A 14,430-nucleotide genomic window follows, 5' to 3' on the forward strand; every position below is an offset into this window, starting at 1 on the left:
ACGGAGCCACAGCTGTGAAAGTATTAGACATGGCTAATGGCTCCTCCTTGGCGACGGCGTTTGGGACACAAGGTACTCTTCAGCTTCTGCCTGGGTGGGAAATACCCACACGATGTTACATGGGTGGCTAAATGACCTCGCGTTATGCAGAGGATAACGCGTGCAAATGAAATCAAACACTTGATCCCTTTTGCCCTCAGTTCTCTCGTATTTAGGTTAAAGTGTTCCCAAAACACCTGTCCAAGTGCGCAATATCACACACACTTTAGATCAAGGAGACAGATTATCTGTATTGTGACTATAATGTAGACTGTTGGCACAGGGTGCTTGTTGCATTATTTTCATACTGCTGGGTTAGTGTAGTCTACGGTCTTGTGGAAAAATGCAGATGCTTTAACGTTTTTCCAGCAGGTAGTTGCTGTCGTACCGTTTTTATATTAACAGGGTTAGGTATTGTTTGAATTTTAAAAATTCCAATTCTGCTTATCGATTCCTAATTTCGATTCCAATAAGGTAAAAAAAAAAAAAAGTATATCATTCACATTTATTCTAAGTCTCATTGCTAAACATTTTATTGTAGCTGAATACCATGAACAAAAAATCAACAGGCTAAAGAACACTTACACAATGAACTGTTGCCTGTGGTTTAAAAATACCATAGCAAAAACAACTAGAACTAATGAATTTCAAGCATGATTAAAGTCAAGTAAACAGTAATTAGAACAAATTAGCAGTCGCTCTAACTGAACAAAGATACGACTGAAACAAAAGATTTTCAGGTATTCGGGTACAGAAACTGTAATAAAATGTAAAGTAATACAGCACTTGTATTAGCACTTAGTATACATTATATAGTAGGTGTAACGGTACATGTATTCGTCCCGAACCATACGATACGGACGTCACTGTTCAATGCATGGTCGCACGACGGATACATTCAGTAACAGGCGATCCACACTCCAATCCAGAAGGGGGCGCGCAAGGTAATGTAATGCTGTTTGCTATCAGTAAAAAGCACAGAAGCAGAGGAAGATGCCATCTATCTGTATGTTTACATCTCTCAACCAATGTTTCAACTGTGGAAAGATACCAATAAACCAGCTTGAGAATAATATCCCATGTAGCATTACATTTACCTCAGGCATTTATTGTCGACAGCAGGTTAGTTCGCAAGAGAAATTAACTCTAGAGAGAAGAATTTTGTATATGCACTGTATTATCCTATTCATTAAATTGACTTAACCTATTAGTAATGTCTTGATTATTTAATGTATGTTTAAATAAATTTGTCACAAGTTATGACAGCCATTGTCTAAATAATTCTATTTCAAAAATGAATTGGAGTAGAAAATTAATTTTATAATTAGATTGTTAATTCAAAACCTGCCTTATGTGCAATTTACAGTACATGTTTTTTTTTTATATATTTGGGTGTTTATTATATCTAAAAATAAATAGCAACTGAATTTAATAATTTGGGCTCTGTTGTTAATTGTAACCTTTAATAGTATAGTAATACGGTATATAATTAAGTGCTCCCCATATAGTTTACAGCATCAGCTTAGATTTGTTAAATTATTTCAAATATTTCAAATATAATAGAATTATTTAAACACATTTGTAAAAAAATAAATAAAAACAAAATAAATTTTAATTAAAAAAAGAAAAAAGCAAATTTGTTTCATTTAACCCCCCCCCCCCCCCCCCCCGCTGTACTGAACCGTAACTTCAATATCGAGGTACGTACCAAACCGCCATGTTTGTGTACCGTTACACCCCTATTATAAAGTCATTCAGTCAAGAACAGCAAGTGAATTTTCTTTTTTGTTGTTTGATTTAATATAGAGACAGCAGCAGGAACTTTAGGCTGAACATAACATAACCGACTGTCTTTACGAGGATATTTTGACACATTTATGTGTGTATTTGTCCATTCAAGTGCAAAAAGATTGTTTGTCACTTTTTTAAGAAACTTTTTAACACCCAATGAAAAAAAAAAAAAACTTGAATGGTTCTGTTTTTAATGTTTTATTTATTTATTTAAAATGCTATTTTAATATTGACAATTTAGTTTGTGTCTGTCCGTTTCACTGCACAACTCTGAATTAACTCTCTTTTATTGTAGAGATGCTGCGCTCTTTGTAAACCCGTTGCTCATTGCATTTCTGTCACTGCTTTTCAATTTCGTTTGCATGTCGCCATGCGTCTGTGTACTTCAGCGGTGGCCCTGATGGAAATAGCTTTCTGTGATCAATCAACCTTGATTTATTTACAGTTAAAGTGATAACAATGCCTGTCGCTGACAGCATACAGGAATGTATTATTGTTCAGTCAAATGAGCTAGTTGTGCTGCATGTCAACAAACACATCCTAAATTAAAGCTGTCGCAGTGTTTACCTTGCTACCACACCGGTTCAGTTTTGAATGCTGTTGAGCATGCTAATATTTACTGAACCTGTGCAGTGATATTAATGTGATATCTGGTGACATATTTGGTGAATATTTAATTGCAATCAAAAAAGTGTTTACAGTAACAAATGGATTTTAATGTTAGTGTATAAGCCAGTCATTACATTAAACTAGTGTCCATTTGTGCAACTGTAAACCTTTGCTCTGTGGCGGCGGCCCTTTATTAGCATCAATGGAAAATCAATAAAATTCATTTGGAAGCGCCTAAACTAGTTGTAGCAATGAACTGAACAACTGAATGCCTAATTTATTTCAATATGACTTACTGAAGTCGATTGGTGTAAGCAAAAATCCATTGGTTTGCTGAATTTATGTATCATTCATCCACTTTCAGACAGTTACTCTGCCTCTTTCTGCATCTCGTCAATGTCCCCAAGAAACTCACACCGTTGGCCTGACCCTTCACTAGGTAACTAGAGATTAACCAGCAGAGTATCAGCACACCTTCTCCAGTTAGCACCGCCAGCTCAAATGGATCCGAAAGGTTGTTTTTGTTTTTTGGCATGGAGGTGAAAGAGATGAAGCATAGGGATTTACGTGCCTGTCTTCTGCCTGTTAGGGGGCAACAACCCTGAACCTTACCATCAGGGTTAGCAAGAGAAGGCATGACTGTGTTGTGGACAGACAAATACACACACAGCTTGTTATGTAAGAGTGCATGGCGGCGATCATGTGAGGGCTGCAGGCTAGCACTGCACATCTACAGATGACTGGCCAACGCTTTGATCCTCTCTTCTCAACCTGAGTGTTTGTTCTCTCTTTCTGGTTAACTCGCTCTCTCCATATACTTCCCTTTCTCTGTCTGTCTTGTCCATGGATCACCTTTTTCTGCTTGGTGTGATCACAGTTACCCTGTGTAAAGGTCCATTCACACCAAGAATGAGAACAATACAGGGCTCAATGCTAAATATTTTTTTCTACTGTTCCGATCGCAAGTAAAAGAAAATAGTTTTGTTTTTGACCCATGTTACCTTGTATTGTGAATAAATAAGGTTATGACACCAACAATACATACCAGTGAAATTTCAATATCTATTAAAATTTCGACAAATATAAATTTAAGTCTAACTAATATAAATTTCAAACTTTATTAAAGACAAGTGAAGTTGTTATTGAAAGTTGTTTTAAGTAATAAAATAAGAACAAAAAAATCAAACAACAGGCAATAGCACAAATTAATACAATAGAACAAAGATACAAAATAAACAGTGTTTTTTCAGATAGGTCTAGTTTTCAGGTACAGAAATTTAATAAAGTAATCAAATGCGGTACATGTATTCACCTCGAACCGTCACGGCTCGGTGAATACAGTCAGTCACAGGCGATCCACTCTTTTGCACCTCGCTTTTAATTTGCTAGTTCGAAAACTAAAGTAAAATGCCCACAGCCGCACGGGCATTCATAACGGTGTGGAGCAAAGTGAGTGTTTTCAATTCATTCCTATGGAAGTTGAGCGCCAACACACACACACACTCGCCAGTGGACACGCACCATGCGCATTTAACTTTCGTTTTCGAACTAGCGAGTTAAAAGAGTGGATCGCCAGTGACTTGACTGTGTTTGTCGTCTGACTGTATGCACCGAACCGTGACGTCCGTAGTGCTGTCACTTTAAGACCTAATGCAGAGATCTAGTATACTGATACACTTGATTTATTTAACTGTGTAAGCCAACTAGGAAACTCGCCAAGACGAGATTTTAGCAATTTTGTGTGGCCATTGGGCAGCCTTATTGTTTATCCACACCAATGAACATTAAAGTTGTTTATTGTAATCAGCCCCGTTATGTTTTTTACTCTAAATGCTTGAGTAGTTTTGTAAAAAAAAAAAAATTATTTAAAATCAGTTTTACAGCATTATTCCCTAACTATTTGTTTTCTAAAAATATTTTTGAGTGATTGAGCAAACGAATTGTTGAATTAGTGATTTATTGAAACGCACAAAAACAAAGAACTGATCTGTGGAAATGAATCGCACTCCTCAAAACAGGGTCTTGATTTTTGATGAAGTTTAAATGCTAATTAAATAGCTCTGTCTTGACACTGAATCTTGATGTGACGAGCAATAGTTTTTGAGCATGAAAATGCTGGTAAAAGTATCCCCAAATTTATATTGATAGAACTGCATCATTATGTCACCATTACATGACTGTGAATCACTGATTATGTGCATCTAAACCAAGTAGCCTCCAGGTATCACCCAGATGAGTCGTCTTAACGCAAACAAGAAGGTGAGATCTATTTTGCCTCGAGAGAATGTGAGACACATAAACATGCAGTTTGCAGGGTTCTGTTGTATTTTCCATCCGGGGCGTTCTCGTTAGTCCAAAACAACACTTAGCCTACTCATTCTGCGCAGCTCGGATCAATGCGAACAACTGTTGAACGTGCAGATGGACGCCGAAGTGTCGCGTATCATTCAGTATTTTTCAGCACTGTGCAAGGCAGAGTGACACTGTCGATTGTAAGACAAGCATTTAGGCAGCAGAGCTGCTCGTGGTTCTTTTGTATTACTCATACTGCACACATTCAAGCTGGCACACACTCGTGCCATTTTTTTTCCCTGTCGCCACCATCATTAGTAGATGGAGAACGACCTTTTCCTCTGCCTAAATATAGAGCCCACAAAGAATAGGAGGAAGGGAGGGAAGTGGGGGAGAGAAACAGAACGAATGAGCGCGGGGGCCCTAAACATTTCTGAGCCTTTAAATACAGACCAGAGATGCAGAGGACGACTTTTTTGTTTTCTTTTTCGTACTTGCGTCACGGCTTCACCATAAAAAGAGCTGTTGCATCTGAGCACTAATCGCAAACAGAGACGACGGCAATAGGTGGTGTTTTTACAGACTTTGCGTACAGAAAGGGCAAAAGAACGAGGCCAAGACGGATGTTAGTGTCCAATTTCCCCTACCTTGCGTGTAATGTTTGTCAGCCGGTTTGTTTTTTCGTGCCGGTACAGTTTGTACAGGTGCTATCATGTAATGCTTATGTCATATTGTTTTTCTAAGTGTGTGTACAGGGCCCTGTCAAGTGAGGGTTTTGTCTGGCGGTCTCCTGACTCCATACCCATTAGTGACAGTAACCGTCAGAGAAACAGCAGTCCCAGCAGAACCCACTGACACCAGGGGACGTGCCTGTTTTAGCTGTTATTGCGCTTTGATTTAGCGTGTTTGTGTGCACGCGCTAAGTTGTCTTGTGGGCTTGTGGTCTTGAGTGAAAAAAAGAGTGTGTTATGGCACACTGGTTTGTTTGAAAGTACCTCAAAGCGGTTTCTTATAAAGTCAGTCCTCGGCCCTCCCCAGAGTCTGCCGTTTAGCCCGCGCCAGGGGTTTATTTTATGTCCCTACTTCTTATTAAAGAACGTCAACCTGTTGATCGTCAACATGCTGCCAGTGGCTTTCTCATTCACTCTTTGTAAGGGAAACATTACTATTACTGTTGCTGCTTAGAGAGTTAAAAAGAAAACTGGGCTTATGTATTAAAATTTGCCATTTCGCAGACTTATTTTGAACCACCTATCAATGCCATAGCAATAAATAGCTAATTGACTTGAGGATACTTCACCCAAAATTTTAAAATCTGTCATCATTTACTCACTCTCAAAGGTTGTTTCAAACTTGTGTGACTTTCTTCTACAAAGAAGATATTTTGAAGAACTGTTTTTGTCCATACATGTCCTACAAAAAAACATTGAAGCCCACTGGGAACAAAAACGACACTGTGTCAAAGTGACAAAAAGACAACTAAGGCATTTTTCAAAATATCCTCTGTGTTTCAATGAAGGAAGTCATACAGGTTTTAAACCAGATATGAAGTTGAGTAAATTAATTTTCTTTTCTTTTTTTAGGTGAGCTGTCCTTTTAATCCGCCTTAGTGTATTAGAATCAAATGTACTTTGGATATTTTTACTACAGCTTTTGCATTTTGATTTCATTAATTGATTGAGATAAAAAAAATTCTCTTTGCTATACGTGTATTTATAGCACTAAAGTGTCTTGTTGCTAGGAGATGGTATGGGAGCCAGGGACCCAACGCACGAGAGAGAGAGAAAAAGGTATGAGAGCGGAGGGAAAAGGCGCACTTCTTCTGAAAGCTGAATGACAAATACACTCACGCATACGCCGTGAGTCAGTGCTGACGCGCACCCACTGTGGGAAGCTTTGTGTTGCTGTGTGCCCACTCGCTCGGTGGAGGTCTGAGCCCACAAACACACGACTAATCATATATGATCTGTTTAGTGTGACATGTCTTGGTAAAATTGGAATGAATGGTGGGAAATGCATTAAACTTGAGGATCTGGAGACTTTTTGAAGTCTCATTCCTACAAACCTCTTTGTGTAAAAGGGCTGAAATTACAGGCTCATTTGGTGGAGAGTTTTTATTTTTATTTTTTTTATGTCAACCAGTAAACAGTATTATTTCCAGGGTCTCCTGCATTGCTGAAACTTCCAACAGCCAGAAAAAGGAATCCTATTTTACTTATTTTGTGAATTAAGTGTGTTTGCAGTCTGAATTGAATGTTGAGAAGACTATTTTGCGCAAAATGGTGAGAACGCATCTTTCTGTTGAATTGATTCATGAGTTATTTTGACTGGTTATTTTTAGTGAATCAACATCATACAGCACAACCAGAGCAGTCCGATTCATGATTGAATGTCTCTTATTTGCTGAAATCAGAAGTGTTGTCTGATATATTAGTGACTTTCATAAGCTGGTTTGACAAATTCTTGACTGACTGAACTTGCTGAATCCACTTGAGTAGTTAGTGAATCAACATACTCTCTCACTACTGAGCTGTTACTTAAGTTTTAACTACTTTATACATGAACCACATTTTGTGAAGTTGAATTTTGTAAAACTTAAATTTGTATAATTACTGACTTGTTGCCCATATGACAGTATTAATTACCTCTGGGTTAACCATGTGCTTATATCAAGTAGTCTAACTGATCTGCTTCTTTTCAGTGGGCCAAGTCAGTTTTACATCTCCGATTTGCTAGATCTCTCAACCAAACATCTCAGTCATGAGTCAAGCCACATTGCCGACTGTTTAGCAGTTGTCACGGACAGTTAGTACCAGCCCACGATGTCCAAGTCATCCTACCGCCCCCCTGCGCAGCATGCGTCCCTGCAGCACATGTGTGCAGTTGGCGGTGGCGGTACTGTTGTTCTGAGCTGTTCTGCATTCGCTACTTAACACTGTGATAGGCTTTATAAGCAGCCAAGCTCTGAACCATCTGAAAGGGGCATTCCACTGAGTACAACAACACGTCGTGCGCCAAGACCCTCTCTTTCTCTTTTGTGTGCGAGTGTGGGAATTATGCTGTTATTTTCAGTCGTTCCCACCTGACATGGTGCGCCTAAGAGATATAATCTTGGTTCATTGTTGTGTTCTCTGGTTTAGTTTTTTCTTTCCTAATAGGAAATCGTGTCTAATTTAGAGTCAGCAGAAATACTGCACCTCATTCTTATTGTGTCTGCAGACTTTGCTTTTTCATACTTGACCAAGCACGCCAACGGCAAACTCTCAGGTGTTTCTCCGTTGTGTTTGACAGGCTTGTTTCAAAGAGCTTTTCCGCCGTCTCATACCGTCACGTTGACTCAGCGTTGTGCATGAATTTGTAATAGGTCTGTCACTTAGCATGTTGTGTAACCGTCTGTCCATGTTAACGTCCCAAAGCACAAACAGTTTCTGTAATGAGACATAAGACCCTCAAAGTCACGGCCATGTTTTTGTCTCGCCTCCAGCAACCTCCTGCTTATTTTCTTCTTTTTCTGCAAGTATTGAGTCTAAAAGTGGAGACTGTGTACCATCTGCGTGCGCGCGCGTGTGTGTGTGTGTGTGTGTGTGTGTGTGTGTGTGTGTGTGTGTGTGTGTGTGTGTGTGTGTGTGTGTGTGTGTGTTTGTGTTGTTTTGACTACTGCCTCAAGGATTCTTGATTGAAGCGCTTGTTAACTAGGCACTATGGAATTCTGACAACTTATTCAGACTCAGAGATGATTGAGAGAAAGGAATTGCATACAAACTTTTACCAGACTAAAATTCAGGAAAGTTGAGGCTAATTTATACTTCTGCGTCGAACCTACACCATAGCTATGCCGTAGGCTGTGTAGAAAGCGTAGCCTGGCGTGCACCTCTCCAAAAATCTTCGATAGCGTCGCATTTCCTCCTTTTGCCTTGATACTGTGGGTTGCACCATCAATATGCCCATGGACACAGCCTAGTAGCGGTCTGCATGTGTAATTACACGTCAACGCGGACAACGACGCAGAAGGATAAATGAAAACCAGCTTAAGTCTGGCGCAGAAGTATAAATCAGCCTTTAGGCTATGTTCACACTTAGCGGTTACAAATAGCAGCCGAGCGCGTCTTTTGTTGCTATAACAACAGCTGCAACAGTAGCCTAGTGCTGTGTGATGCAAAAAATGTCGAGGAAGAGAAAGTTGGCTTTTGAAGTTACCGGGGAGGAGAATGTCGGTTCACAAAGACGTTTGTGGGTGCACGACATTATACGGGGAAGGAAACTGTATGGTGCTTACAACAATTTAGTCCAGGAGCTCCGGTTGGATGATGCACGGTTTGTGGCATATTTTAGACTACACAAAAGTCAGTTTGAAGACCTGCTACAAATCATTGCAACAAGGACGATTAGTTTATCTACCGGCACCGTCTCCATTTTTTCTTGTTGTTATGGAAACGACAGGTCTCGCTACTCGCTTGTCATTGGTCAGCTGTCAAAAAGGCGCTTGACGTAGGGCGTTCTTTTCAGAAAAGTTTAACTTTTTTCAACTTAAAAAGACGCTCTGAGCTGCAGAAAAAGACGCCGGCGGTAGCGTCTAAAAAAGCGCTCAGGACTTTTTTGAAAAAAACGGTTTACTCCATAGGGTTATAATGTAGAACAGACGCTGGCAGTTTGAAAAAAGACGCTAAGTGTGAACATAGCCTTAGTCTGCATAAAGGCCTACAGCCTTGGAGACACGTTGTTCCCTTGGCTTAATGTCATTTAACAGACTGCAGAAGTAATACGTCCCCCTTATTAATCGAGATTAGATGTGGTGAAACTTAATCTCGCCAAACATTGACTAGATTGAGTCGAAGTGGCAAGACTCAAGTGTTTTTGTGTCTGACCTCTAGGGTTTGCCTTCCCAGACTGGGCCTACAAGCCGGAGTCGAGTCCTGGTTCCAGACAGATCCAGTTGTGGCACTTCATCCTGGAGCTGCTGCGGAAGGAGGAGTACCATGATGTCATCGCCTGGCAGGGGGATTACGGCGAGTTCGTCATCAAAGACCCGGACGAGGTGGCACGACTGTGGGGCGCCCGCAAGTGCAAGCCCCAGATGAATTATGACAAGCTCAGCCGAGCGCTCAGGTAAAGACTAAATCTGTCTATTAAATCATTCGTAATTGCAATTGTGCTTGTACTCATGCAGTGGCTGCTCTAAAGGGTTAACTACAAAACGATAGGATATCTTTTTTGGCCAAAATCTTGGTTAATACATTGCAACAAGCTCAGTTAAAATTTCATCCAAGGTGGGGTCAGGAAACCAGTAGATTATACATTTTTGATTATTTAGAGTATAGGCCTGTTCTCACCAAGAACGATAACTATATTAACATCCACACCAATGGACAATATTCTGTATATTATAAGCGCATTGCAGTTATTATTAGCTTACTAAAGTTGGGTGGATTCGGATTGAAAGACAATGTTTTTGACATTCATCAGCTGGAAAAGAAATCCTGTAAATGATTCCAATTATTTTGTGTCTTAGTTTTGTTACCGCTTTAGCTATGAGAATTAGAATTAGAACAATTAATAAAACTTTACAGTTATCATTGTAGTTATCCTTGGTGTGAATGGGCCTTATCACTTGTTGCAACATGCAGACACACTCTACGCCAATAGATATCAGATATAAGCTGCATATTAGTTTATTAGTAGACCTAATTTTGAGCATATCTGATGACTAGCTAACAGTAAAATGTTAACACCAGAATCTATGATCAACTGCATATTTGTTGTTCTTATGTATCGACTGACTGTTATGCTAACATAAAAGAGTATGATAGACTAGGAACTTCAGATTATCAACATCAACTGTGAACGTTAGTCAAGTCTCTCTTGTTGTTCATTTTAGTGTTATTTGTGTGGTATGCCTAAGTGACCATTAACGGATTTGCTTCACATGAAGAGCATTTCAGATCGCTCACTTATGAAGCCCATTTCAGTTAGGATGCTGCCTATGTAGGTAGTAGATGGCAAGCCAGTAACATTTTGTAGCTGTAAACTACAGCTGCTAGCTCAAAGTCTAGAGTGCTTTGTTTCTGATGACTTTATGTGTTCTTATGTCAACTGACTTTGTGTTCAACAACTCTTCTGCGTTGTTTGTCTTTCTGTTACACCATTTTTCCGCCTTTGCCTTTTTCCGTACTCTTCTGTCAATTACAATCTGTCCAGTTGCCTGTTTGTCTATCTCTTCGTGTTATTCAACGCTTTGGACCGGTCGCCATGACAACCTGCGGATGCCCACTCAAACCTGCTGAACCTGCCTTTACCATCCTAGAATAATGAAGCCCACTTAGCGCTCATCAACCTTCACTTACAGGACTAGTTTGTGTCCTCCACTTCCGAGAACTCTTTCATTTCTCAGAGATATGAACATATGAATGGAAGAGGAAGGTAGGGGGGGAGAATAAAGGCAACAGAAAGCTGTGTATGGTTCAGATGTGAAGCAGAAAGTTCTTCAACGTCACAGCAGAGAGTGTGAAGACTGCTGAGAAACGGAGAGAACTCGCCTCTGTTCAGCACATGTGGAGGACACAAAACACATCCTCTTAGTTAACTCAGAAAACGCAAAGCAGACAGGCACACACATTCTCTTTTGACCTGATTTTCTTCTTTTACATAATTGTGAAGTTTAAGGTCATTTTTAGGCCCAAACAGAATCTGTTCACTGACATAACCTTTGCAGACGTCTGCTAAATTTGATTGCCCATCATTTATTAAATTTTGGAAGGCTCAATATTTCGGCCACCATATCGGTATCGGCCGAAATATGTTCAATTTTGATGTTAGCGTTATTGGACCGATATGAAAATTTGGCCGATATATATTAAAGCCAATAAATGTTTTTATTTCGTTCAGCTGCAACACTTGTGCAAATGTGCACTGTTCACTATGATGGTTTTGAATTGCTTGAAATATGATTGGAATTACTTCAAAGAAGGAAAATAGATCAGTGCAAGTCTGTCATTTAGGCTACCGGTACATTTTAATACCAGTAAATCTATTCTGCTGATCTTTAAATTTTTTTTTTAAAAACATTCAGTGTGGATCTAGTTATTTGGGAAGGAAATGCCTGAAGGCATTCTCTCTCTGCTCACTCTTTTCATCTATACCTAAGAGGTTGCACGTGTTCTTTAAAACTCAAACACCATTCAGACAGACTCTTGGCTGCACAGGCATCCCATTGTTGAGCTGTTGAAAATGAACAGACTTCAGACCAAGACAGTTCAAAACAACATGTACACATTTGTTGTTTTTATCTGTTGACCTGATGCTGCTTGTAGACCATGATATAGCCAGAAAGCTGTTTTCTTGATGGATGTCGTCTGTTTTGCTTGGTGAAAGTAAACAGAAGTATTCTGTATTTTTACTCAACAGCATATGTACTCCATGTATGTGAATGTCTGCACAACACACATGTGCAAAAGACACTTTGAGTTTTTGTGGTCTTTTGAAGCAAGTTCAAATGCACTTCAAAGAGCGGTGTTGTGCATGTGTAAGTGTCGTGTTCATGTGTGTGTGCCCTTTTCTCTGTCGAGTATGTGCCTGTGAACTTTTCAGTGCTCCAATTCACACATCATTGTATATCACAATCCTGTTTTCTCACACATGCACTCTCAGCACCCTCGGTGACGTCTTAATTAAACACATTGAATCCATAAATCATTTTAACATCTGAAGCTTCAGATTGCCACAGTGTCACGTATCTGCTCTGCACATATCTGATTCTGGTTGGCTGAATCCTTTCATGTGTGTAAGAATTTAACATGTGTATGTTCTATACAATAACCTTGAGTACTCCTTAATGATACAGATAATTACATCAGGCTTTAACTGAAAAGGGTTTGGTTTTTCTCTCTTTGGAAATGCTGGTCTGAAATTTTACGTCCTGACAGCTGCTGTATGTGATCATTTCACCTAAACATCTTGTGTATACCACTTTTCCATGTTTCTTCATTCTGAATATATCTTGCACAGTGTATCAGATAGTCAAGGTGAAAACATTGTAAATTTAACATGATCTATAATTTACATTATAGAAATTTCATAGTACTGTGTTCAATTTTATATTGATTTTACTGAAATATTGGCTATTGTAAAGTCACTCAAAAATATTATATTAATATAATTTATTGGTTTTCAGAAGTTAATTTAAAATGAACAGTTTTGGTTTTCGGCACTGAGTTTTCAGTTTCAGCCAAGAAATTTCATTTTCGATGCATCACTTATTGAAAGAAAACTAGAATTTGATGAGTTCTATGTTTTTTTGAAAACTGATCACCTTATTTTTTTCTTAGGAAACATGCAAATTCAATGTTGTAAAAACTTTTCACCTCTAAACTGGTCATTGCCTGTGCAAAGTTTGGCAAGTGTGAGAATGTCAAATACATAAAAATGGGCGGTCTATAACAAATTGTGACTCCTAATAATGGCTTTAACAAGTGTGTAACCATGCCAACACTTGTCTCTGCAGATACTACTACAACAAAAGGATTTTGCACAAGACCAAAGGGAAAAGATTCACCTACAAGTTCAACTTCAACAAGCTGGTGCTGGTCAACTATCCATTCATTGACATGGGCTCTGCAGGTGAAGATCCCTGGTTCTGAATCTTAATCTTTCTGAAACTCATTTAGTTTCATATATAAAGTAAAATGAGTCTTCAGCTATTAAAATTTCTTAACCTTTCCCTTAGGTTCTGGTGTTCCACAAAGTGCTCCACCTGTCCCATCCGGAGTTAGCACTCACTTCCGCTTCCCTCCATCCACGCCATCGGACGTCCTCTCTCCTAGCGAGGAACTGCGCAGTCCAGGTGTCTTCAGTGCTGTGCCTCGACGCATAGCTCGTGGCTCTGTCTCCGACTGCAGCGATGGCACCTCCACCAACTCGGAGCTTGAAGAAACTGGCATGGCTCCTGGCGATGACCGCCCGGCTGACCGTGCCTTTAGAAACCTGCTCCATCCACGCTTGTCCCACGACTCCTTGTTCCGTGTCTACGGTGCACCGCCCAACCCAACTGGGCTCACCAGGAGCGGGCCCCATGTGCCCACACACAGGGTCCACCCTGATTCCTTGTCCCCATTCCCAGTGTCCCCTCTCCCAGGCCCTGGAGGCTTGCTGGGTCCTGCTCTTTCACCAGCTCTCTCCATGACCCCTACATCTCACATGCCCTACACACCTTCTCCATCCCTTTCACCCATGCTGGGCTCCCACTTCTCGTTCAATCCAGAAGACATGAAGCGCTATCTTCAAGCTCACACTCAGAGTGTCTACAACTATCATCTGAGCCCCCGTGCTTTCTTGCACTACCCCAACATTATCATCCCCCAGCCCCAACGCCCAGACAAGGGACTGGGAGGGCCAGTGGGTGTAGGTCCACACCTGTCAAGTCACCCTCTGCACCACCAGGCTGAGGAGACTCATCTATCTCCTTTCAAGTTTAAGTTACAGCCACCACCACTGGGCCGCAAACAGAGAGAAGGGCCAACCTCAGCTGGAGCAGGACATGCTCCGAATTCTGGAAGTGCTGGTGCTTCTTTCTCGTACAGTGGGGAGTCTGGTTCGTCCTCAAACTCTGCCTCATCTGGAATGATGACCAACAATTCAACCCCAGGTGGTCCACCAAAGATCAAGGTATGTTCACCTTAAAATGAATGCTGAAGAACTGCAGCTTCT

At 40.3% G+C, this 14,430-nt stretch overlaps 1 protein-coding gene across 3 annotated transcripts in view; it reads left to right on the forward strand.

The window, feature by feature from the left end:
• erf (Ets2 repressor factor) overlaps nucleotides 1-14,430 on the forward strand; it is a 36,781-nt gene that overhangs the window by 19,108 nt on the left and 3,243 nt on the right. For 2 of the 3 annotated variants that reach the window (XM_079878636.1, XM_079878635.1), the window contains exons 2-4: nucleotides 9,618-9,837; nucleotides 13,229-13,344; nucleotides 13,451-14,388. In XM_079878636.1, the coding sequence (XP_079734762.1) occupies nucleotides 9,806-9,837; nucleotides 13,229-13,344; nucleotides 13,451-14,388 (1,086 nt within the window). In that variant the 5' untranslated portion in view covers nucleotides 9,618-9,805. Of the gene's footprint in view, nucleotides 1-9,602; nucleotides 9,838-13,228; nucleotides 13,345-13,450; nucleotides 14,389-14,430 lie in introns of all 3 variants that reach the window. The other variant, XM_079878634.1, reaches the window with a different exon arrangement.

This window comes from Squalius cephalus, assembly GCF_949319135.1.
Source record: "Squalius cephalus genome assembly, chromosome: 8".
Lineage (NCBI taxonomy): Eukaryota > Metazoa > Chordata > Actinopteri > Cypriniformes > Leuciscidae > Squalius > Squalius cephalus.